Raw genomic sequence first — 27,380 nt, 5'->3', positions numbered from 1 at the left:
CCACACCAATCAACAAAATAATACAATTGCTAGAAATGGAGTATATCTGATAGGACAAATGTTCCTAAAAAAGTGAATTTTCATTCTTACTGATATTTGGTAGCTGGTCCTTGTCATCATCAGTCCTTTTTACACCACTGAAGCCAGAATATGGAAAACATGAACACTAACACAGCAAAAAGTCTTAATATTTTAAAATGAGCATAATTTGCGGGTAGAATGTACCTAGATTTCCTAAAGTTTTTAAAAATATATATGAAATAGTACACTGTTAAAGCAGTAGTGTACGGTTTTCCCAAAATGATATTTAATTTGAAGATTTTAATATTTTTACTGAAACTGAAACAAAACACAGAAATATGAAATAAGTAAATGTTTACTCATAGAAGATATACAGGGAAAGAAATTAGCAATGTGTAAAGGACCGTAATAGCAACAGCAGTGGAAGAGTGAAACTACAATTCCCTAGAAATAGCACAAGACAGTGCAAAATTTAGCCCTGTGCATTGATTTAAATAAAAACCTGCCTGTGTGTTGTTAGATTGTATTGAAAGTGACATTGTGTTAAGAGGACTCAGCCAGTGAAGTTGCACTGATGCAAGGCAGGGCAGAATCTGGCCCTTCCCATCACATATATTATACATGGGGTACCTGCTCTCTTCTTTTGTTCTGCTCCATTCTAATGTAACAGTGGCCACTATGGTCTCTGCTGTTGACTTTGTCCCTGATCCTGCCTTTCTTCTTCTTCTTCTTCTATCTCCTGCAGCTGCAGATTACTTCTGCCATTGTGTTATCCATCTATTTCCCATAATTTCATCCTCACTGAAATCTCCCACTAAGAAATAAGCAATCTGATATTTTAAGTTATCCTCAGTTGCAAATGCTTGTATTTTCACATGTTTCTTGATGTAAATACAGGACAGAAAGCAAATGCTACCAAGTAAGACTATGTAATACACATACTTGGTATTGGTTTGCATTGCATATACACAAATGCAATTGAAGACAGAAGAAAATCAGGTTGCATTGGCCAGTCCAGTGCAAGAGTGCCCTGGGATAAACAGAGCCTCTACAGCCCAGAATATCCTAATGGTGACAAAGGGTCAACTTTGGTGGAAAAAACAAACAAACCAACAACAACAAAACACATGCACACAAACACACCAGCAACAGCAACAACAAAAGAGGAAACTGAGTTGTTGTGGAGAGGAGCTGGCTGCGAGAAGACAAGCTTCGGCAGCAGCTTAGAGATTCCTGCAGCTAGGGCAAACACGAAGGCTTCCCAGCTCTGCCCCAGCAACTCCAGACTAAAGCTGCAATGTTTCTGTGCCTCTGCCCCTTGATTAGCACTTGGTTATACATGAGCTAGCATTGGGCAAGAAACTGTCCCTAAGATGCATCTGCCCCCACTAAAAGGCTTTCTTCAACCCCTCCATCCAATCCTACTGGTTTCCTACTAGTCTTCACACTTCGTATGAAAATATCTGTTTTTGATTGATCCCTTTTATTTTGCCCCAAATTCCTGTTAACAGAGGGACAAAACAGAGACTGGTATGACAGAAAGCAACATCTAAAGAGAACCATGGAGCCACACAAATGTCAGTTTATTACAACATTTGTACCACAACGGTAAGGAGTCAACAGCTCACTTCTCTGCAGGGTATGCACAGCAACTCTCATGGCCTAAGTATGAACTGCCCCCATTGCCTCACTCATTCCCTTTTCAGGAATGTTAGGAAGAAATCCATTTGCAGTTAGACAAAACAGAGTCCTTCTCTGTGCTATTCATCAAATAAATTAATTTCCTTTTTCAGTTGTCTTCTTAACGTTAGGTATCTTAGAAATGTCTCTCAGGCAACTGCATTTCAGTTTTCACAGATGAGTGTCTAGGACTTGCTACGTTCTTGAACACTGACATTATTTTTCACCCACTTAACTCATCATTTTCATATCTGCTATAATAGGAAGCAGTTGCATAATCTGCTCACATATTTCTGTAGTTGTGCCATATGGTCCTGTGGTTTGCATACCACAGAGTGGAGCACAAAAATAACTATCAGAGCACAGGCATCCTAATTCTGCCCTAGAAAACTCGTGTAGAAGCCAAACCCTCTGCTTGGATCACGGCCACGCCAAATTACATCACTAAAACATTTCCTCACAGAGAATATGAGAGAGATCCACAGCCTCCAAAATCCATAGCCTCCTCCTTGTGACTTGAGGAAATGTGGGAGGTTACTGGGAAAACCAATGTACTACCGTCCACCCTACAAAAACACAAACTGCTACAGAGAGCGGGCAACCCTCGCTGCCCAGGGGGGTCCCACTGAGGCAGGGAGTGGGCAGGGGGGCAGCCCCAAACGCGGCTCCTCCCTGCGGATGGGCCGAGGCTGCCGGAGGACACCAGCCAGGCCAGGCCTGGGGCGCGCTGGGAACCAGGACCTGGGCAAGGTGGGGGAGTTGGGCTGCGATAGGGAGGGTTGAGGGTGCCCTCAGCCCTGTACAGGGTCACTCAAAGTAGCTACAAGCTCTTACTGGGCAATGCTCATTGCTGCTCTCACAAACACACGTGCCCATCTAGCAGATGCTGCTGACAACATCCCACAGCCCAGGTTGATGGCTTCAAGAAAGCCTCACATATGTTTAAGATTAGGTCCATGCTTAAGTGTTTAGCTGGATAAAGTCCAACATAGCTGCTTGCAAATCCTTCTTTCACAGACAAACACATGAAGAAAAGCCATGTATGCAATCACAGTCTGTTTTCTTAGTCTGGACAACTTTAGGATGTTAAGAGACTTCCACAAGATCCGCTCCATTGCCTTGTTTCCAGAAAAGCACTGGAATCGGTCCATATCTCTCTGGACTGGTGCAGAACACAAGCTGTCAACTTTTCCCATACAACATCTTCAGCACTGTGCACAAGCTTAGGCAGTCCAGATTTACCAGAGTTCTTCTAACTCAGAATAGTTTTACTAGAGCAGATTTCAGAGGTACTGTGAGCGAGATTACAACACTGGACTACAGCACAGTGAAGTAAAATAAAATAAAAAACAAAACCCTGTGGACTGATGCCAGGGCTGCAGACCAGCACCTCTGCTCAGAAGAGGTGCAGCATTTCACCCATATATTTCTCCCTGGCATTTCTGATAGGTTCCTATGCATCCTTTCATTATGTAAAATTATTTCAGCATGTACGGACAAAAAAAAAAAAAAAAAAAAAAAGGTATTATATAGCTTTGTTTCCTTCACAGACATTTCCTGGAACTTAAAGGCAGTGATGAGTTTAGTTCTTTTTCCAGAAAGTGCCTCTACCAAGGAGAAATGCATATAGAAAAGAGTATGTCATCTGGATAACCCAATGTTTTCATTACAATCACATAACATCTAATTATGTACTCCATAAATCTTCATATTTTGTTAGGAAGCTCATAATAGCAAAGTCTGATAAATAGATTCTCCCCTGGCCACTACCAATTGAGTAGAAAAAAAATCTTATTTATGAAGCTTTATTAATAAAATGTGAATAATTCAAACAGCTTCTTCACTGAAGAAACAGCAGTAGAGTATATTCTTATTTGCATATAAATGAAATGATGCTTTAGTGTCAGAGTGAAGAATTAAATAATATGAATTTTTACAGTGCAATCCTGACAGCCTCATAAATATTATGGTCATAAGTTGCAGTTTCCTAAAATCTCATTTTATCTTTTATTACAAAAATATGACCAAAGGGCCAAGTCTCGCTCATTTTACATTTGTGAGTATTCCCAATGACAATACAATTATTCAGTAAGTGAGGTTAGGAGATTCAGCCTTATGTCAGATAGTGAAGCAAAAGCACAATGCTATCTACATATCTATTAGGGAAACAGAATCTCTTATTTAACCATGGAAAAATAGTAACTTTTGGTAGAGAACAAAGAAAATTGCACCACTGTACATTCAAACAGATGCTTCAAGTAAAGATAATACACAGTACGAGGAAAGGAAAAAATACTCAGCTAATAAGCAAAAGATCCCAGTTTTCACCCTTAGTTCTGTAGGTGCCACTTTGGCCAAGCAGAGTATTCTTGCTAAGCTGTGAGCAATCACAAAGGTTGCAGCAAATCTAAGAACATTCAAGTTACTTTAAAGGAATTTCGCATCTGAAGGAAGCTTTGATTTTCCCTCTTTTAAGGGCTGATTAATTTTCTGAAGCACAATCCCAGATCAGTTCTATTTTCTTGCTTTTAGCTGTAGTCTCAACCATTTGCTGAGGCACTTTTGACATCTGGGCCCAGTGAAGACTGCAGCACTATAGTCTCATTAGGAAGAACTGGATTTGGATGGAGATGGCTGAGCTGAAGTGCATTTTTCTAGGTGGCAAGTAGAAGCAAGGGGTAGAGAGAAACTTCTCTGAGACACTGAGCAATCTCTTGAGCTGGGACAAGAAGCTGACGCTTCTGAGCTATTTTTCCTTTATCTGTAAGTGGTATTTTTCTGGGCCACAGTACTGAACAAGTGCGATAGAAAAGTCTAATAAAGAAAGGACATACTTGGAAAGGAAAGCTAGACCTGGCGTGATGGTAGGAAAAGAATTATTTATAGAGTCTGGGGAAATTTTATAAAATAAGAGATTTACTTACAAACTTCAGAAAAGATGAACTTGAGACAAAAGATGCCCGAAAAGACACTGGAGCATCTGGTCTGATATCCTGTAAATTGTACACCATTAGATTTAACCCAATTACCCCTGAACTGAGCCTGCTATAGTCAAACACATCATCAGCCATATTCGGCTGAACTGCATCTTACAGGACAGCATCCAGTCTTGATCTGAAGACATCGATAGCTAAAGAATTAAGCCACATCCCCTACCTGTTTATTACAGTGATTAATAATTACTAGAAACTGCACCTAATTCACTCTTTGAATTTGCTTTATTCCAGACATTACTACTTCTTACATTGCGCTTTGCTAGATTCAACAGCTGTTTTCACTCAGTATTTTGTTCTAGGCACACAGTTATCAAATCACTTTTTAATCTTTCTGATCAGGTGGATAGAGGTTTTTAATCTCAATCTACATTTTTGGCATCACTTTTGAAACTTGAGCATCATATCTGTGTACACCATGTCTGAATCATCCTCAGAAATTTTCATGTAAAGGTAAAAGAAGCCACAATTAGGGTCTGCACAAACTCTTTTTGCTACTGCATCACCCTTGGAACCCGTGTTCAGTCACTTGCCAGTTGGCTCCTCAGTCCATTGCAAACTCCTCCAGCATGTAGGCGTGGCCTACATTCATTATTCTTAGGTGCTATGTTTTGTTAAATAAAAGGCTTTATTAAAATATTTTTTGTTTGAATGGGACCCAATTTACAAAAGGTCAAGAATTCCTCTGCATCTTTTCCTGAGGTCATTTTCATATCTATTTTTAACTCAGTCTGTATGAGTGCAGAGCCTGCTGTATTCTAGTGCATTTTCTGACACCACAACAACTCTTGACATTTCAGATAGGACTAGCTCATCAGAAAATACAGCCATAGACAGTCACGGCCACATCCAAGTGCATTATTCTGAGCTTCGCAGCATCATGAAGCTCTCATCTGCATGAGAGCAAAGCTAGCAATCTCACCTTACATGTAAATAAAGTACTAAATTTCAAGTCAAGAAGGTTAAAGTATCGGAATGGTAAATTAAAAAAATAAAAAAAACTTAGTCCCCTGGTTTTCAAAACAATCCCTTTGCATTACTGCAAGTCTCATGAGTTCTGAATGATTGAATTTGACAGTATTCCTGAAGGGCACAATAGCATGAAGAGATTTGTCTCAACTTGGTGCTAGAGAAAGACAAAATTTGCCATAGAATCATATTTCCAAACAAAAAGAGGAATTAAAAGTTGGGAAGTTTACTTTTAGCATGTGATATTAGGCTAATGAAGACTGAATAATACATTTAACAGTTAATCCTATCATTCAAATAGAATTCCATATGTCTGTGTATGTCTATCTACACACGCATGTATTTACATATTCATACACATACATTAAGGCACATATATATACATACATATATTAACTGCTAGGGCAATAAGCATCTGCAGCTTATTGTTTCCAAGCAGTTTCTAACTTCTAATGCTAAATTTCTAATTCATGAGCAGATGTTCTTGGCAGCAGGGAGAGGTTAGGCTTTCCTACCACTGTCTGCCATGGAGTCTTTCATCAATTATCTCCCTGGCTCTGTCCTCTCTTTTAAATAAGGTTGTATCATAGCACAAGCACAGGGAGACTTATGCTACCTTAACTGATCCAGGAAGAGGTTAACAGACATTTTCCAGTGTCAGCACTGATTCTTTTATGGCTGTCAGCAGATTGGGGGAAAAAAAAAAAAAAGTTCAAGTCACCTTCAGATTCTGGCAGTGGTGGATGCAATCACACAGCAACGTTTTGATCATTTCTTCTCAGAGAGCTCCCAGAGGTTGGTTTGGGCAATTGCTTGTCTGCCTTAAGCAATGTTCTTCGTGGGCCTGTCTTGTCGTTTGGCTTCTAATCCTATAGACGCAACATAAGAGATAAAGTCACAGGAGAAGGCAGTTTGGCTTGCAGAGCATTGGACATGCCATTTTGTTCACCATATTTGGTTGACAGGTTTTTTCTTTTACCTTTGATAAGCTCCTACCTTAGGTATGTTGTAAGAACTGGAAGCTCAGTGCTGAATGAGAACTTTCTCTGCCTTAACAGCAGGAAGGAAAGGGATTTCTGCTTACCCAGTTTAAATGGAGATGGCGTTTCTCATGTTTTAGCAAAAGTAGTGAAGTGTTGCCTTTACCAATTCTACATTCATTCTAAATAAAAATAAAATAAATAAATGAATAAACAAATAACAAGCTAAAGAAAACAGTATACCCGATCTGTCACTCCCATGAAGCACATGAAGACAGACATTGATGAAGAGGTGAGTTTTGAAAAGATCTTCATTTGAGGAGTCATGGCTAATCTGATTGGACGACTTCTGTAGAAACACAAAAAGGAAGAAAAGAAAGACAAATGTAGCCCTGTGTCAAGAATGGCATTTTTTGTCAGACTGAAAAAAAAAAAGAGCAAGGCAGTATTATCTCTAAGAGACAATGTTAGTTTATATTACAAGTTATTTGTGTAGATAAATGACAAGGTCTAAATGAAAAGATTTTGGTGTTAGAACAAATTGAGTCTGAGATGTTGTATTGAACAAGGAAGATAAAGTGAAAGGGATTTCTCACTGTGAATGAATACAACCTCAATGACGGCAGGGAAAAAAGGTAGTATTGACATCATTAACAAAGAAATGCTAGTAATGGAAGCTCTATAAAAAAGGCAATGATAAAAAAGGTGATTCTACATGATCAGAACTCAAAGGCACAAAGGGAAGCCATGGAGGCAGGCTGAAATTCTGAACTGGCCAGGAGGCAGTGACTCATAAATAATCTGCAGATATTTCACAAGTATTAATTTGAATTATTAATGCACTGTGTACAGTATGCAGAAATGATTGCAGGTAGGCCATCCTACAAGGTTAATTTAGATTGATGTCATCTGTCATCAGCACTAGGACAAGTTTGCTCTCATTTATGCTTAAGCAACCTTTCTACCTGACGCAGGATTTCACGGGTAAAAGAAAGAAGAAAATTTTGCCAGCATTATTCTGCCATTATCCCTTATTTAATTCATGTTTGTTGTAATCTGCTCTTAAATACTCTTACCCTTAACTAAAATTGTTGAGAGCATATTTCAGCTAGCTAAATGTCTAGGCACTCTACTGGCTGATTAAAATTCTTAACAGGATGCGCAAATTAGAACAACTGCTGAGAAAACAAAAACCAAAAACAAACAAACACCAAAGAGGTTGAGCAACATGTGTCAGCAAGAGACTTAGTGTATTCAAACGCAGGACAGCTAGCCTTTAGCATTAAAGAAGAATAGCTTTCTTGTTAGAACAAAAATAAAAGAGTGGAAAAAATATATATATAAAAGACAAAAAGTGAGGTGCCAAATTCCTTAACACTAGCACACAACTGCACTGGCTTCAATAAAATTCTACCAGTTTAGACAGGAAAATGCAATTCAAACAAATAGCCTCTTTTTCTGGAACTTGTCATTGTTACTTGACAGAGTTTGAGGCCAAATGTTCCATAATAGCTGAGGCAGAGGCAGCGGGATGCAGAAGCTGCTAGGAAACCCTGTGCACTCTTTGCAGCAGCGCTCCACGCTCCTTCGCTCCACGGCTCTGCCCCGCGCAACGCAGCGGGTCTCTAACAGCCATGGCAGTGGCCACGGTGCTTCAGCAGCCCTGAAGAACCACTTGTGAGGGTCTCAGTTACCACATTCCCAGCTGCAGAGCTGAGGCCTTTTCAGGTCTATGACCTGTGACACCAAAGCCAGTTTTCTTGCAAAGGGCCTATGAAACATAGCTTAGGAAAACAAGCCTACTGGGGGCTTAAACCTACTCTACAAAAGCACAAATCAAAACAACTGAAAACCACTTTCACAGATGGGAAACAGAACTCTCTTCACTGGTGTCCCATGCTTGCCGGTGCCGTGGCCAGCAGCTACAGCGCAGGCCAGACTCTAGACACTACTTACTTTTAATTTTGCATTCTGTGCGATCTCTTTTACTACACAGTTGGGCACCAGGATGAAACAGCCATCACATCCCCCGTTATTACTGGTGCAGACAGAGAGCTGTTTCAGGGCTTATCTGGCTTGCAACAGCACTGAGGAGACCCAGACCTTTCCTACTGCGGCGGGAGCTTCACAACGGCCACGCACGGGACTCACGAGGTCCGAACGCGGCTGCGCAGGGCACTGACACCCCACGCAGACCCAAACTTGGGCGGCTGCACTGGGGGCCGGCGCGTTGTCGGGGAGGATCCCCCCATTCCCTCCCCCGGGCGCTACCACGGAGCCGCAGCGGCAAGGCGGGCCGGGCGCAGCCCTGCGCCCGCCCGGGCTGGAAGGAGCCCTGTGCTCGCTCTTCCTTCCGCGCTGCCGCCCTCCAACCGCACAAACCGGCAGGGGCAGCCACAGGCCCACATAGAGAACCCACTCCCGGCTCCAACCACGCCGGTTCCAACCGCCACAAACCCCTCGGCCCAACCCCGCCGCCCCGCGCGCCTTGGGCGGGACGCTGCCCGCCCGCTGGCCAATAGCCGCGCGCCTCCGCTCGGCCGGCCGCGCCATTGGCCGGGACGGCGGTTTCCGCCGAGGGCTGCGATTGGTCGCCCAGGGGCGGGCGGCAAAAGGCGGCCGGAGGGAAAAGCGCGGCCGGCGCCGGAGCCCGCGCGGCGCGTGAGTTACGGGGCGACCCCCCGATACCCCCGAACCCCCTTCCCGGGGCGCCGTTGGGCGCTGAGGCGCCGGTACCGCCACCAGTACCGGTACCGCCACCAGTACCGCTGCGCTGCGGGTGTCCCGGCGGGCTCGATCCCGCCTGAGCGGACGCTGCTCGCGGCCTCCCGAACCCGCGGTCACGCAGGGCGCGTGGCTGGTACCTCCCGCCGGGCTTTAGCGTTTGTGCCCTGAAGGCGCCCGGTGCGGCGGGAGCTGCGCCCGGCCGAGAGCGCCGCGGTGCGGGTGACACGTCCCCGCGGACCCCCGGCGTGGGGCCCTGACACAACGCGGCTCCGGCGGGACCCCTAGGGTGGGCTGTGACCGCAGGAATTACTGCAAACGTGCAGAAAAAGGGAAGACTCGCTGCGTGACTTAACCCAGCTGCAAAAGTTCCTTAAGTCACAAAGTAGAGATGTTACCATCATCTTTGGTCTTAGCACCCTGGGCCGTTTCCAGCAGTCCAGCGGCTGTGTTCCTGTTGGGAGACTAGTTGTGTTTTAGTGAGAACAGACAGTGATCCGGAGAGCATCTCCTGCCCAAGCCAGTGCTTCAGCAGCAACATCGCCACTTCTGTGTGTGGGAGTCCAATACCTGACTTGGAGGGCCTGGGTGATGCTGGAGCATCTCAGTTTTCCTCTTTCTTTTTTTGCTTCAATCTCTAATGGTGTCCTTGACTAAATATCCCATTATTCCATTTTGTAACTGCTAAGTCTGCTTCCAAATCAGCAGTCTCTCATTTTTTATATATCTGAATATTCCAGGTGTTCAGTTCTGCGAATACAAACTCACGTGTTCGGCAGGAACGACACCTTGAGAAGCCGAGTCCCTTCCCCCTGCTCGTGCCGGGGCTTGGCCGGCTGGCGGGTGCCCTCCTCTTTGGTGTCCCAAACAGGCTGCGGGTGGCCGGCCTTGCCCTGGAGGAGAGCAAGGCCGGACGGTGCCGAAGCGGCGCGGGCCACAGCGGGAGGCGGGCGGGCTGCGTTCCCTGCCCTCCCGCTCTGCGCTGCGTGCGGGAGCCCCGGCAGGCCCGGACAGTCGGGTTTGGAGCAGGCTTGGGCACTAAGCAGGCTTAGGCTGCGCGGCGTCTCGCTCCGGCGGCTTCCACCTCCCACTTGCCTTCTCTGCCATTTCTCCTTTTCCCTGCCAAGCTTCCAAAAGAGGCTGCTGCCTGTCACTGTTCTGCTGCATGGGGACAACAGGTGAAACGTAGCCAGAATTCTTGGGGGACAAAAATACTCTTCTACCTTCATAGCTGAAAACAGCCAAATCCTTTCTGCTGAAGGATTTCAAAATATGTTTCTTCCTTGTAGAAAGGTTTAGCTGTAACTTTGAAAGTTTGCAAAGTTACAATCAAAGATGATCTCCAATTGGATAATGTGTAACAAATGCTAATGCCAGGCTCACTTATCACTGGTTATTCCCTGGTGCTCTGCCTCTTTCTTCCTTTCCCCTCCATGAATTAGAATTAGCAGTTTTTGAATTATATACTATGAGTAACTATAAGTGCACTACAGCATTTTTCACTCTTACAGCTCATTTAATTTCTGAGATCGAGGAAGAAGCATTTCAAGATGGCATGTATGCATTTCTCATTATGGTGGGAAGGAAAACAAGAATTATGCTTCTTGATGATCTTCTCTAGAAGAAAAATTTCTTACCACATTGAGAAGACGATCATTTTCCTCTTATTTGTCTCAGGAGTTTTTGCATGTGTGTTTTGGTTTTGTGTCTTCTTTTTTCCAGTTAGTCTTTTATGGCTGTTGCACTATGGACATATTTGTGTAGATAAGTTCCTTGCTTTCCAAAGCAAACTTTAGGGAAATGATAGTGCCTTAATGTGAATGAGTAAACACTCCAAAGATGAAAGAAAATCACTTGTCTAAGCTTATCCTGCAGTCTTCCTTCCCTGTCCCCTTTCTTCCTCTTTCTTGGAGATAGAGTGGGTTTCCAGGTTTCATTTTTCTTTTTTTCTGGGATGAAGGGTGAGCTTTTGTAGTTTTAAGTAGCACAGAGGAGCTCCAAACTCCTCAACTCTTATTTCAGGAACTGTGTGAGGGGAAGGAAGTGTATTACCAGATATGTTTGCTCCCCCAGGTGTCCAGATGTGCTCCTCAAAGTTGTGAACTCTTTTTTCAGTCCAGGTTAATTTTGGAATGGAGACTGTGTTGAAGTCCCCTTGTGAAGAACAGCACCCTCATGAGGCTGAAGATTTCCATAGGAAGCATGAGCAGAACAACAAGCTTTCAGGTATGTGTCAAAACAGGGACTGCTAATATTACTTTTTGTTGCTGACATGCTGCCTTCTCATTTCAATAAGTTTCAGGATCAATTATAAGTTTGTATATGGTTTTGTTGTACAAACAATTCATGAAATGAAAACTTTAGAGGTTGCTTTTAATTTCAAGCATATTCCTGCTTTCTGCATAGTTACAAAACTTCAGCAGCAATAGTTGTCACAATTTGCTGACCCTATTATTTATTACAGAATATAAGAGGATACTAGTATTTCAAAAAGGCCATCCTTGAAAAGGAAATTTTCTGACCAAATAGACAAAATTAATATTCTGCCACTTACCTTATAATAGCAAAATTTATCCTTAAGTATCTTTAGATATGATTATGTGCATAAATTTACTGTTCTTGCTATTAACAGAGAACTTGGACTAGGAGCATGTGCTGCAATAGGGTTTGTGTTGCTGGCTTTGGGGTTTCTTAGTGAATCTGGGCTTTCTGTATATAAACAGGAAGTTTGTTTAATAACTGTGAATAGTCAGCCAGCTTATATGTAATGATTACTGCTTTTGATAGAAATAAATAGACTTTATCCTTCATCTACACATCTATGTTCAGAATTTAATAAAAAGATACTAAAAAAACCCAACTTTTTCCCTTCACTGGCAAATACTTTTACGTCATAGTAAGTCAAGAAATTGCATTAAAATCTGCTCACAGAAAATGCTGGATATTGTTATGATCATACGCTGAGAATACAGTGACTATATGTATATATATATATTTTTGATTTTGCTACCGATGGGGACATATATGTGTATATATGTATATGCACAGACCCAACTGGGGAATCAGGCCCAGATGGTGTTTGAATATCATCTAACCACAAGGCAATCCAATCCATTTAGGGCTTTTCAGGGTCTTTACACCAAACACGGTGTTGAGTTAGTACATTCTCTGTGCTCAGGGCAGGTAGTGCTTTACACAGGATTTGCAGTGTGTCACCCAGCTGAAGGTGCTCTGACAGCACTGAACTTTGGCCATGCAGGAATCTGAATTGAGCACTAGGCGAAGCTGAGCAGTTGATGGGCTCTGTAGCAGTTTTTGAGAGAAACTGAGTTATTGCTGTATAAAGTGAGTCAACCTACATGCTTGGGGATTCTTACAAGTCCTACTACGTTTCCAGCATATCAGCAATACTTTGAATATTATTCTGGTTACTTATGACTTATTGCCCTTGCATAAGAGTATAATAGACTTTTTGCGCATGCAAATGAGTTATATGTTTCTGTAAATTTTCTTTCTTTTTTAATTCATTTTTAGGATAAGATGTGTATGCACCATTTCTTTGTTTATTAATATTCCAAATATTAGTTTGAGACTACATCTCTGTAATAATTTCTTTTTCTCTTACAGAAATTAGTCACGGCCTCTACATACTTTTGAACCAATGACTTTAGTTTTCAGCACTCTGAAATAGATGTAGATTTAAGAACCTTGTTATTGTGTTGTGAATATCACTTGATCTTAAGTTTTAATTTTTTAGGCTTTAAATATGTATTTAGACATGCATTTTTGTACTGTATAGTTCAATGGCAAATTTACTAGCTTTGTGTTTCGTGGCACTACCTGGGACTTTTAATATGATGTGGCTGATCAAATGGGAATTGTTCCATCAGCTTCAATAGAAGTGAATGCTAATGCATGGTACAGAATACTTAAATTATAAAGATTCATAAAAATGGAAAATTACGTAATTTCAGCAAGAATAGTGAACAGCATCCTTGTCATGCCATCTAGTGATTGCAGTACAAAATGCAGCACCTTAAATGCAACAAACGTGTTCCTTGGGAATAACTGCATTTTTATGAATTGAAGTATAATTTGGTATCTGAAATATAGCTTGGATGTTAAATTAAGCAATGTAATTCCTAACATGTTTTCCCCTTCTTTTTTTCCACAGCAGGAATAAAAAAGATATTGAAAAACTCTATGAAGCAGTGCCACAGCTTGCAAATGTGTTCAAAATTAAGGATAAAATTGGAGAAGGTAAATGTCTTATTTTACTTTGCTTAAACTTTCTTTTTTTTTTCTGGTATTTCTGACTCAAAAGGTATACAGCTAAGATCCCAATATGTGCAATTTAATCCAGGTGCTTTTTTTATTAACTTGTGGTATATGTAGGAATTCTAATACACTTTTATATGTGTGTTTTAGGTAGGGAAAATAGATTTTCTTGAAAATTTGATACATTAAAATTTTTGACCAGACACTATTCTCGTTCTGACAACTATATTTTGGGGGGCAGATTCAGGTAAATGTGTCTTGATGTGTCATTATTTTTTTCTTTTTACACGGAAATATGCAGCTACACATGTAACTACTGTTCTTTAAGTTGGCCTTGTTTTCACTGAAATCCCATGGCGGGAGGAGAGTGGACAATTTTAGCTGCTTTAATTTACTAAAAAAAAAAAAAAAAAAAACCTTTATTTTAGATATAGAGTATCACAGTTTAGAACACTTGTGTATTCCTGACATTCAGCAGATACCATTACAGATACTTTTAATTAAAAAGCTATGTGTGATTATAAATAGATTCTTAGGTGCTTCTAAAATAAGGGCCTTAAGTGCTTTTGGAAACTTTATCCACTTGATCTTTAAAATGTTTTGCTGCACTCTGCACTTTAAATGAATAAAAATGTTAATGAGAAGCTGGATTGATTTTTAGCCACTTTTGATGGAACGCCTGTGATGGCAAACTAGATGGATATATATATATATATATATATATATATATATTTAAACTCGAATCAGCATAGTGATCCAAAATTCCAAAGGACTGGAGCTACCATAAGATCATATAGTTAGAGCGAGTCTCTAATAATGAATATTACATTTTGTTCTTGGAAGCATATGTTGCTTTAAAAAATGTCCTCAGCTGTTCTGCAGTGCTATGTTAAGATTAGGATTCCATTTAGAGGTCATTTTTAACAAATCCCACCACCAAAAATAAGGTCTTGAACCAACCCGGTAACTCCTGTTGCTACGATCAATTCTACTCAATTGATGAGACACCGATTTCAGAAACTCAGGCATTCTGATGTGCGTATGCCTTTACAGACTGTTAGACCAGCATGATGCAAAAACACCTAAAATATAATCAAAATTATACTCTTTGTTCATGTGGAAGGACCCTTAGCCTGTGTGTTCAGGTATCTCAAATCATCAAGCTAAATTAACCTCCTTAGTGGTTTATAGAGTCTCTTAAAAAACTGCAGTATAAGCAGCTAAGCTTACTGCATAGCCTAGTGTCTTTTTCAAATGAGTATATCACATTTTGTCTATGTAATGCCGGAAAAAAACAAATATTGAAGTTAAAACACGTGAGAAGTGTTACTTTATAGGTATGGTATCCTAATTAAGAAAAATGTTGCCATTTCAGAAGTGCTTTGACTAGCAAAGGTAGCACTTTCCAGAATAGCATTAAATAGTAAGCTCACATTGCAGGGAGGGAAGAGTTAGATGTCAGATAAAAGGAAGCTACCTAAACAAGAAAGCAAATCAAAGACAGGAAATTTACATTCAAAGAGCTCTGTGTCCCAGGCAAGTTAGACAGTGTTACATTTGCATTTTCACTGACGTGAAAGTCTTGTATACAAGATCACTGAATTTAGTAGTGGAAAAAAATGCATTCTTCTCTCCTGGAATCTGCTTTTGAGATAATTTTGAGTACGTTATAGGACTGTGAATAGATAGATCACTTCTGTAATATCTTAATTGAACTAATTAAAATGCTGAAGAGAACATTTTCCTCCTCCTTTACAGGTACTTTTAGTTCTGTTTACTTGGCCACAGCACAGCTACAAGCAGGACATGAGGAAAAGATGGCTCTGAAGCACTTGATTCCAACTAGTCACCCTCTGCGAATTGCTGCTGAACTTCAGTGCCTCACGGTAGCAGGGTAAGTAAACACGAGTTTCTTGTTTGTTTTGTCGCTCTAGCTTTTTCTAGCCATGCAAACTTGTATTCTGTATAGAAAGGGCAAATAAAAAATGGATGTCTTACTGATAATGGATGCGTAAGTCAGTCCTTTTCTAATTTCTGTTCTATTTTTCCATTTCAGAAATTCTGTGGTGTGGCTATATGATAAGAAATACTCCAATTCTGAAATGGTTGGGGAAAAAAAAATCTCTTCCTCAGAAAATATGTATTTAAAATGAATGCATGTTGCCAGAGGGTAATGATAACAAAGCATGTGGTTTGAATACCAGCACTTTAAACTAGTCGGTAGCAAGAAAATTGCATCCTGGATCTAAGTACAGTCCTAACTACAATCTGTGGCCTCCCAGATAATCTGTGGAGCCTTCAATGCAAACTGTAGAACTAAAATGGAACATAGGAAGGAGATAACAACGGTGTAGTTACTGACAGTTGCTAAGACTGCTGTCAAAGATTCTTTTTTGAAAGAAAGTATGACTGAAGTTTTCAAGAAATACAGGAAAATAAGTATCCTTTTTCTTGGTCTTTACTCACTGACATTACTTTTCTTTCAGGGGACAGGATAATGTTATGGGAGTTAAATACTGCTTTAGGAAAAATGATCATGTGGTTATTGTTATGCCGTATTTGGAACATGAATCCTTCCTGGTGAGTCCCAGACTTTTTATATGTACAGTAAAGCTTTCTAATTAAAAAAGGAGTTGCATAATTGCAGTATCCAAATAATCTTTCAGGACATTTTGAATTCTCTGTCCTTTGAAGAAGTGAGAGAATACATGTTTAACCTGTTTAAAGCTTTGAGGCGCATTCATCACTTCGGTATCGTTCACCGTGACGTCAAGCCCAGTAACTTTCTCTACAACAGGCGGCTAAAAGAGTGAGTCTGCCCAGATGATTGCTGTGATCTCACTGGGGAATGCGAGCCTTGGCAGAACAGAGTAATTTGGGCTTTGGAGTTTTTTTCCTTTCAGCTGCATAACACGTCCTTAACTATTAAAGCTAAAAAAAGGTGTTTTTTGTTTGCAAGCTAATGTAGTCCTACCTGTTTGGAGACAAGTGAATTGCAGTAGTATTACATGCAGTTGGGCAAAGCTGTCAGCATTGTTAAAATGTCTGTCCATCTTCACTACAGCCTCTGTCCATGGGAATCCTGCAAGAGTCAAGTTGCTTGTAGTTAGCAGCCAGCTGAGGCAGTTCTGAGCTGTAGGACTAGAAGGACCCAGAAAGGAGCTGCTGAAAATAGTTTTATCACAGTTATTCAAGAAAGAATACATTTTTTAAAGGTTTCAGAACAAGAGATGATGACGTAGGATAGGTATGGGATAAAAAATTGAGGGATAGATATGAAAAGCGGAGGAGGAAAATAGGATTGTAGTGCTGAAAACTATGGTTAAGTAACATAATGAATATAATATGGAAGAAAGATGAATAAGTAATGAATAGTAAATAGAATTGATTGATATTTTGTAAATCTTAATTCTAAATTTGTGTCTTCTAGGTATGCCTTGGTAGATTTTGGCTTGGCACAAGGAACCCCTGATACAAAAATTGAACTTCTCAAAACCACCCAGTCTGAAGGCCAGCAGGGAAGTTGTTTGCAAAGTAAACCCACTGTAACCTTGGGAAATGGAGTTTCTCTCAGTGTCACAGCAGCTAAACAGATAGCTCAGCAGTCAGCCTCAAAAGCATCTGATAAAAGGTCCAGCTCGCTCTCAAAAGCACAGATTAAGCAAGGAAGAGGAGGAAAGGTTCTCAGTCTTTTTCATTAATATTGTTGTATGTTTAATGTATTCCTTCATCCAACAGGGGGAGATGCAATACTTGAACAAAAGCTCTGTGTGTGTCTTGCAGAATGGCAACACACACAGAAACACAGTTTGCACATAGAGGTAGATAGTTTAAGTAATACTGTATCGGCATCATTCAGTATCTGTTAGTTATAATACAGTGTTGCAGGCTGTATAAAATCCTCCTGGGCTATTATTCAGACAGCCCCATATCTTTTGAAACACATTTTAGTGACATGGTGTGAAAGTCCTCCTCAACACAATAATTACTCATCTACGTTTAGCTCCTTAGTTGCATAACGAATGCAGTACAGATGACATTCAAATTGTGTCTTGTGGCACTTCTGAGGTGTGATTTGTTTTGTAAGCATGTTTGCTGCTCTGTCTAGTAGACTGATCCAAAGTAAACTGATGCCTTAAACTGACTTACTCTGCAGCTGTTCTTGTTTTATGTCACTTCACACTTCTTTTTAGAACTGTCAGAATCTAGCTGATGTGTTAGATATGATCCTTATTGTCCTTTTCTTGGTATTGTAGGAGGATTCTGCACACCATTCTATCAGCGCTCTGTCTTTGAGAGAGGAATTTCAATGTCTCTACTTCCACATGCCAGGAGAACTCTAATACAAAAGTAAGAAAAATGACTCCTAAATAAGAGCAATCAGTTTCATATTTCAGAAGTTAGAGAAGTAATTTCTACAGGTCCACAGGATCCTAGTGTCCAGTCTTAAAAGTTTTGATCAGAATGTTCTGAGCCCTTACTGACAGGCTTGAAGATTTTTCCTTTCTTGTTCAATTCTTTTTGAAGCTTCAAGGAGCTAGTACATAACTGTCTTCCTAGCTGATCCTTGTTCATATGTTAGTTAATGTATTTTTCTACACAAGTATCTGTGTAATTGAGATGCATCTAAACGTATCTTGTGAAACTTGCTTTGCATTCAACAGCTGAAGCAAGAGAGAAGATAAATCTGTAACAAACATTTTCCTATACTTTTTATAATTAAAATGTAATCGAGAAGAAAGTGGAGGAAACCCCAACTAAATTAGAGAGCTTGGCAACAGCAATCTCTAATTCTATCAAGAGCAGAATTAGAACCACAGCTGCCATTGTGTTGCTTCAATATTTCTTTTCCCTCCAGTATAAAAAAGAATATTCTGGAATAACTATAATAGCTATAATAGCTTGAAAAATACAAATTATGTTGTAACTTCAGAAAACCATGACCATGATGCCTAGTAATCATTGAAAAATATTTTCTAAAGGAGGGTGAGGAAATGAAGGACACAAAGAAAACTTCAGCATGTATTCTGTTGATGTTGTGATATTATTGGAAAAGTTTGCTGTCTTGTGTCCTCAGACTCCATTTTGTTGCTGCTGAGCCCTTCTTCTGTCTTATTTTATGGAATTACATATACAGGAAGGAAAGCTTCTTAAATATTTCACTTACTCTAAACTATCTATATTGCAGCTCGTAAAGCAATCCAAGATAATAGATGTTTCATCTAGGAAGTTAGTAATCAAGAAGAAGATTATTTCTACCAAAACAGTAAGCAATGGGGCAGCCAGAAAAGCTGCCAGTGGTTGTCCTTCAAACCTGACCTGTGACTGTTATGCAACAGATAGAGTTTGCAGCGTTTGCCTTTCAAGGTAATTTGCTTTGATAGTGTTGTAAAATTGTCTGTTTTGCTGTCAAGTAAGATTAGAAACTGAGATTTACTAGACAGCTGATTTAGTAGGTGAAAGATAACATTTGATCTGTGCAACTCTTAAAATGCTTAAGTATGCTCTTCTTAAACAAACATAGTTCATAGAATATTTGGTTGACTGCTATCTTTTTTTTCAATATTTGATTATCTACTTACCTGTGTTTAGTAAGTCACTTGAGTTAATTACCACACTTAGAGTAGACAAGGAATCTGTTTTTTATCTATTAGTTATCTAATAGATCTATACCATGACAACTGGATTAAAGTTTAGTGATTGGACACCCACCCTCTGAGAGCCTGAGTTCTCAGAAGCAGTTTGTATTCTAGAAATTAAGAAATGGAGAAAAGGACAAGGACAATATTTTATATTTGTTAATTTAAGGAAAGGTGTTTAATAAACATCAAAGAATCTGAATATTTGATTCAAATCCATCTCTATGCAGTTATTTTTAATTATGATCATCCATTGTCCTCAATTGCTGCATTAGAGAACATAGATTTATGCAGAGAATTCTGCTTACTAGGGACATTTATGAAATTGTGGTGTCCCTCTCCCCATGCTGACAAAATACAGTGATATCAAACATGAAGAAACATGAGTCTGAAACTGCACATGGCCCATAAGAAGGTGCTTAGTATATACAAGATGGCTCTAGAAAGGAAATTAAATGTATTTTAGTAAGAATAATCTCACACTTTTAGTTCAGCTAACAAAAATTTAAATTCTTGTCAACACTTGTGCTCAGAAGTGGCAAATTTTAGCTTGCTATAGATTAATATAAAACCGGAACTTCCGCTCCAAGACCCTAATGCATTTTTTGACTTTGGTTAATTAGTCTTAACTTCACAGTTTCCTGTGACCATAGAAGTCTAGCAAAAATTATGCAGCCCTTGAATGAAACTAAAATTGCCTTTAAAAAAGCATGCAAAATGCTAGATAATATATTAGTATGATAATGAGGCTGTTACCATATGCTAGATTGTATTTATGATAGATCATTTTAACATACTTAAAGGTCTACAAAGCCTTAATAAAACAGAGTTAAGCTGTTTATGCATCTTACAGAAGTATAGTCTAAAAGTAATTTTAAACATTATTATAACTAGAACTTATTTATCAATTTTTATATCCTAAACATATTTCCCTCTTTTATTATAAGGCGTCAGCAAGTTGCTCCAAGGGCAGGAACACCTGGATTCAGAGCACCAGAAGTGTTAACCAAGTGCCCCACTCAGACAACAGGTACTGCATAACACCCTGCCTTTTTTCCTTTTGACTGCGTTGATTTATATCATGTTGTCTTTTTATGGGATTTTTCTGCTTATATATGAAGTTCATTTTATCATCCTTTCTAACACTGCTCAAGTATTTCCTGTTTATCTTTGTTAAATGTTCATTACTTAAAGTAAGAAGAAACTAAGAATATTTTATTCTGTGTTTGAAATTTGAATATATCTTTATCTGGAGGGTAGTGCCATATATAGGAGTTCATTATCATGTGTTTTTAAAAAGAAACAAAGCTGTAAGTCTTATCAAGCTTTTTGGCTTTTCCAAATGAAAAATCTTGAATAAAGTAGATGGGGGTGGGAATGACATTAGAATTTTCTAGAGAGACTCACAGTTTGCTTTTATAGCAAGTATAATTAACATTACAATTGCAAATGCATTTTTAAGAGTTGATTAGTCAATACTGCTTTTTGTCAGACTGTTTCTCCTTCCTGCTAGTGCTTTTTAGAAGCTGGTGTGTAAATTTCATAACTTTCTTAACTAAGATTTTAGTTGCTATCAAGCAAGTAAGGTCCAGTAGACTGGTAAATTTGAAAGAAAAAAAAAAGATAATTAATGTATTAGCTGATGCAGCTAGGATAGGCACAACCTCTCCCATCTGGAGAATGAAGGACCAATAAAAGCAAAGCTGACTATTAAACATTAGATACAGGACAAGAGTTTTAACTTCGGAAAAGGGAGATAAATACAAGTGTCTTCAAAAAGTGGATTTAAAATAATGGTTTCCATCTATTTTTTTGCTTAATACCTTTTGGGAAAATTGGCAATTTTCAGCACTTAATATAAATTAAGTGTATATACACAGTCAGAGTAGACTTACTATGCACTTGGTCAGCACATCTTCACAAAGTTTAATGGGTTTTTTTTTAAACATCATCTGGGCTGTGGCTTGACTGGGATTTTGAGAGGTATGGCAACCTGTTTGGAGTGCCTGTGCTATAACAGCCAACATTATGGGCTAGAAGACATCCAGAAATCCAGGACAAATTTAGACAATCTCTAAAGCTGTCTAGACAGAATTCAGTCAGCAAGAAGACATACCTAGGAAATCTTAGGCACATAATACTCTTAAATATGCCTTCAGCCGGTTTTCTGTTCTCTAAGGTAATAGAGCAGGATTATAGAAAATCTGGGTAAATGAGACTGACACCCCTAAGAGCACCGAGTCGGTGGTGCAGAGTTTCTCTAGTGTTTCAGCAAGGGGCTTAATTAGCATTTGCTACAGTAATAGTAACATTTATGAGATCATGTTGTATTTGAGCTAACAAATCTCCTTGCCCACTTCCATCTGGGACCGCTGTAGCCCCCTCCTTGTGCTGCCCATCCTGCCCCTGGCTCTGGTCCCTGTGCGGAGCCAAGTGCCCAGCTGGGCCCAGCTGGCTCCACGGAGCCACCCGCCTACCCCGGCTCCCAGCGAGGGCGACGCGCGGCCCCTCCTGTCACTCACACTGAAGGGGGGGCCTCGCACAGTTCGGTACCGCCGGGCTGACGCTCAGAGCAATCCAATGTGGGGAGAGGTGATACACGATGCTGCAAAAAGTTAGCATGATCAGCTCAATGGTGGCATGCTACTACTAAAATTTTTTAATGGGAACTGTTAAAATGCAATATTCTTCCATTGAAAATTGTGCCCATAATTAACTCAGATTTATTTTTATTTTTTTTTAAATTTGTTTTTGCAATAGAAGTCAACTTAGAAATCTGTTTTCAGAGCCTTGTGCTGATAGTCTCTACTTATAATACGCAAATTAATTATTGACTTGTATTTTTTTTTAAGAGAAGCAACCGGCTTTGTCTTCCAACTGTTAATTTTTATCTTTAGTGTTTCAGAGAATTCTCCCTTTCACTTTCCTTGCTCTCGCTCAAAATGTGCAAATTAGCAAGCCAAAAAGTTATGGCAGACAGGTATTTTCATAACTTTCAGCATTAAAGTTTCCATCATGCTTTGGCTTCTTTCCCCAGAGTACTCTCTGTACTCTTCATAAAGCAATGGAAGTGATGAATAACTCCTCACTGTTACAGTTCTTAAACTGGCTATCTTGTCAAGTGATTTCAAGCGAGGGGGACAAAGTCTGTAATAAGATAAGCTTTTTAGTATGGCCTGTTTGGCAGCCCAAGCTTCCCCAAAAAATAAGATTCATATTCACTGCAAATTATTTTTATGTTCTAATATGACCTTTTCTTTAGCTGAAGCAAACTTAAATAATCATTAAAACTTATTTCAATTACTCCACTTGTGAAAGCATTAATTCATAATTAAAACAAATCCTGCACAGTTTAATGCATTTTTTTTTTTAAGTTTAACAAGTGAAATTACTCATGTGAGCAATTCCACAGAAAAATTTAAACATTTCCCCTGCATTAACCCAAGAAATTATTTTTATATCTAATTATAGCAATTTTCACTGTTGAAATGTTATCAATGTGACCAAAGTGAATAAGTAACTTGTTCTGTTAGCAACTTTTCTGGTCATAATTCCTTTTAAAGAAAGCTGGCTTTATTTGTGTGGATGCTGTGAATGTGTTTACTACTAAGATCTCTTTCAATGGCAGCAATCGACATGTGGTCTGCAGGAATCGTATTCCTTTCTCTGCTCAGTGGACGGTATCCATTTTACAAAGCAAGTGATGATTTAACTGCTTTGGCACAAATAATGACAGTTCGTGGATCCAGAGAAACCATTCAGGCCGCTAAAACTTTTGGTATGTGAACCTTAATTATGGGGGAAAGGGGAAAATGCATGTTGGTCTGTTATATAATACAGTGACTTAAAATACACTTTTTAAATCTTCTTTTAAGAAGGTAAATTTTTAGCTTTGAGAGCCATTTTGGAGATGCATTTAATACTGCCGTTAGTACTAATCTAGAAATGCAAGAATTAAATTTTTGTTTTTATACCTTTTATAAGTTGTCATGTTAGAGTATAGCCAGCCTGACTGTATAATGTCTTTCACTGCATCAGGGCCACTTGAGGTGAAATTTGCCAACTAATGATTTCTTTTGGAATTAGTTAGAATACTTGAGGTAATGTTTCTATTCCTGCAAAACTAGCTCTGGAGTCTTAAGTCAATATGACTTAATATTTAGATGATGTCAACCTTTTTTTTTTTTCCCTCCCTAAAGAAGGGCCAGTTGTTTTTGTTTTCAAAGAATATATATACATCCTTCTCTAATTGTTTGCAAGCCAAATGTTGCAGCATCTGATACCTACCAGCAAACCTGGCAGTCTTAATTCTCATGCTCCAAGCAGTGCTACTTAGATCAGGAATGAAAGTAACAGACCGCACTGAGTGCTTATTTTTTCCAGTTCTATTCAGATGACATTTAGAATGGAAAAAGATGCTGTGTACATTGTTAGGGTGGGTGACAACATGTCACTACATAATTTTATGAGCAAACCCAAGCAAACAACTTTACAGCTTTCTTCACAGTAGAACTGACACTATATCCTTTTGGCTTCGTTTGGTGGAAACACTGAGAAAGGGGCCCATTGCTGTAAAACAGGCCTGAGGTTTGGGTGTTTGTTTCTTTCTTTTTTGAAACCTGGCACTTGAACTGATGTCAGGTATGCCTCAAGAATATTGATGAAATGTCTCTGAAACAAAACTCAGAGGACATGGTTGACTACTAAGCATAATAAAATATTGCTTATTCTAAGTGTTTATCTTTTTTAATATTTAAAAAATTATTTTTAGGCAAGTCTGTTCTGTGTACCCAAGAGGTCCCAGCACAAAATTTAAGAACCCTCTGTGAGAAGCTGAGAGGAACAAACAGCAGCTCTACCAGATCCAAGGGTGCCCTGCACAGCGATTCTCCAAACGACCCGGCTTTGCCCCTGGAAACAGACAAACATTGTGCTACGAAGACACTTGGAAAAGAAGTTCAGCACTTGCAGAGCTGCCAGGAAGGTGATGGTGCTTTAGGGAATAAGGCAATAGATATGAAAGGTTGGGATCACGTTCCTGATGATGCATATGACTTACTTGATAAGTTACTGGACTTAAACCCTGCAACAAGAATAACGGCAAAAGAGGCTTTGCTGCATCCTTTTTTTAAAAATATGAGACTTTGAGAAGACACCATATTCTATTATTGTTTTGATATCTTTTTATGTGAAAATAAGATACAGAATAATTACAATTACCTTGTTGCCTTTAACATTTACACTCAGTGAAACAGCATTACACTGTGCACAGAACTAGTGAGCTCTTAACATTTGCAGTCCAGCTATACAAGATAAGTTCACTTAAATACTTGCAAATGTGAGTATCACAAACATTGCTAGTGTGATCTTATCCTAGGACACTTTTGAGGTGCTATTACTGTGCATACCTCTTCTGTGAGGAAAATCAATGTTGATCAGAAGCCGCATAGAAGAGCTTCACAAGCTCAGAGTTTACTTCTCAAGATAGTCTGGTAAAATTTATAAATTTGCCTTAAAGTATTAACTGAAATGAGAAAAGTGCTTCAGAAACACTTTTCCATACTTCTATATCTTTGCTTTGTTCTGGATTAACATATCAGAGACTAGAAAAAAATGCAAAGTGTTAAGTTTGTTCAGATTGTTCTCAGCAAACGCTTTTACTTAGAGAATGTTGCTAGAGGAGGGGCCAAACAGTGGAGGCTGCATCATCAGAAGGAAAGGTAACTGCTTCAAAAGCACACTTTAAAAGCACACTTCTCCCCATCTGTGCTTCCCTACGGAGGCAATAGCTGTAAGTGCAGCAATGCATTTTGCACAACCTGTAGAGTTCCAGGGTGACATTGGGGAAATGTCACTAGGCACCAACTACTGCCTGGGGCCTGTCTCCTGTGACCTGCATAGGTGTCAATCTCTGTTAGGGAAACTGATTTTCACAGAGCATCTGTTCAATAAAGGATTTGTTTTTATAACTTCCAAAGATTGTCTAGAAATGGTGTGTAAACCAGAGAGTTGGGTAGAAGTTTCCTGTGGGATGTTTCTGTTCCGGAAGACACATACTGGTGTGCAAATTCTTCAATGATGGAAAATGCTTTTCAGCTAGGTATAGTGCAGCTGGATACTAGAGTGGAAGGACCTTATTTATCAAGGAAGTCTTACTACAGGATTGTAAGCTAGTTTGTTGCCAGGTCCTAAGTAGGAAAAAACTCTCATTAACTTCTAACTCGCAGTTTCACTGTGCAAGACGCTGCTGCACATAATACAGCTCAACTTCTCTAAATATGCCTGATAATTTTGAGGGGCTATACTTTAGTGCAATGTCTTTCCATATACGTTTCTTGAAATACTAATGAGTTGCTGCTATAAAAGGTTACAAGCCACTCCGTGGAGGAGATCGCTGCTTTGATAACTTTTATAAAGCTTTCACATACACACTAGTGGTTATGAGAGTGCAGAAATCCTCACCAGGGCTGTGGCTGAACAGCAATTATTTCTATATACTTAAAATCTTTAACATGCACAATCTGAGGGTAATATTGCTCTGTTTCTGGCATCAGCTGTTAAAGAAAAATATTTGCAGATGTCAGAATACTGATTGCAGAAAATCTTGAAACCCACAAAACCCTGGGGCCCAGGTCTTAGTAATTTTTGCTGTTTATATAATTTCAACACAGCACGTCACTGAGAAATTATTTATCTAAAGGAACTGTGGCCAAATTTGGCAAGCGATTCTGTCTGCCAGTGTCTGCAGATGTATTGTTTCCTCCTACATTCACTCACGCTGTCTATGGTCTTATGAGAGCACTAGCTGACAACAAGCAAAAATGTCAAATATCTCTGGTCAGCTTTGTAAGTGACTTGAGCTTTGCTGCTAGGCACTGCTCTGAGAAGCTCCTTGCAGCAAGCAGTGTAATGTAGCTACCCCTGCAGGCATTTATCAGCCAAAAGAGGAACATCACTGCTAACGGTGGCTGGGAGCAAAATAAAATTGAGGGGGGCAATTTTAAGCTCCATGTATTTGATAGCAAGTTACAGGCAACATTGTTCCTTTTTGTTGTTGTTCTTTCATTTTAGGTAAAATGAAAAGAAACATGTACTCAAAAGAGCACATTTTAGCACTCCACAGAAGGATGAAAACCAGAAGTAAAATGTTAAATGCAAAATGGTCTGTTTGGAGTGAGAAGGCATTAACATTTTGATAAAAGGCTTATTAGAAAACAGCAAGAAAATACAGTAGCAACAAACAGTAGTTGCCACTGATCCATAACTCAAGTTAAGGAGTTGTAACAGGTTTAGGAATCTCAAAGATTCCTTTGAAGTTTAATTATGTGACTTGAGATCCTTATAAACTGACTGTGAATCTCCAGCTCTGATAGATGCTATTCAAAGAAAGGGCTGAGACAACATTGCTGCAACACATGTGCAGCAGTGGGGAGGCTACAGCTGGATTACTGTTGGGTTCTGGACATGCTATGACAAGAACATTAATAAATTGGTCAGATCCCAAAAAAGGCTGGAAAAAAAAGACCCTATGAACTTGGAAAAGAAAAGAATAAAAAAGGGATACATCAAATCCTGAGAAAAAAATGCTGGGGACAAATCTAGACTCTTTTGGCTTTTTTTTTTTCCTCCCCAAATTTTGTATTTTTCAGCTGTGTATATAGCAGGGGGACGACAAGGTTACTTTCTGTAGTAAGCAAGGCTAGAGGAGGAAATTATGGCACACCTTAAGGTTACAGTATTTTTTGCTGTTAGTTGTATATTATAATTTGGAAACAGGAGACATCCTATTAAAGGAGCCTGAGGAGCATCAGCAAAACTGAAAAGTTTTCTGGGTAGCTCTGGTGATAACAGATAAATGAAAATCTAAATCCTAATGAGCTTGTAGATCTGTTGCTTTTAGGCTTAGGCTCAGTGAAGTGTTGAGTTTATTTTAAATATTTAACAAATAAGAAAAGAAATGTGAAAACCATGCTCTGTTTGAGCATACCAAGCCCTGTCCTTACCCGATGCATCTCGGAAAGCTGGAGGCTGCCAGCAGACACCCCGGACGGCTTCTTGCTGGCCGAGAAGCGGCAGCGCTGCCGGGACGCAGCCGC

At 39.6% G+C, this 27,380-nt stretch overlaps 1 protein-coding gene and 1 long non-coding RNA gene across 2 annotated transcripts in view; both read left to right on the top strand.

Moving 5' to 3' along the window:
• LOC148594471 (uncharacterized) overlaps positions 1-27,380 on the top strand; it is a 533,350-nt gene that overhangs the window by 408,078 nt on the left and 97,892 nt on the right. The gene's annotated exons all lie outside the window — the stretch shown is intronic.
• Positions 11,491-24,632, top strand: CDC7 (cell division cycle 7). Its single transcript, XM_088526164.1, is given in 12 exon segments — positions 11,491-11,597; positions 13,545-13,627; positions 15,404-15,539; positions 16,132-16,225; positions 16,312-16,454; positions 17,076-17,325; positions 17,902-17,939; positions 17,941-17,995; positions 18,834-19,012; positions 20,232-20,314; positions 22,913-23,062; positions 24,056-24,632. Coding segments are annotated over 12 exon segments (1,686 nt in total). The 5' UTR covers positions 11,491-11,499; the 3' UTR covers positions 24,433-24,632.

The sequence above is a fragment of the Tinamus guttatus genome, unplaced genomic scaffold (assembly GCF_059628265.1).
Source record: "Tinamus guttatus ecotype Peru unplaced genomic scaffold, ASM5962826v1 Tinamus_guttatus_pri_ptg000242l, whole genome shotgun sequence".
Classification (NCBI taxonomy): domain Eukaryota; kingdom Metazoa; phylum Chordata; class Aves; order Tinamiformes; family Tinamidae; genus Tinamus; species Tinamus guttatus.
Note: the sequence above shows the minus strand (reverse complement) of the source record. Positions and strands in the feature narration are given on the sequence as shown.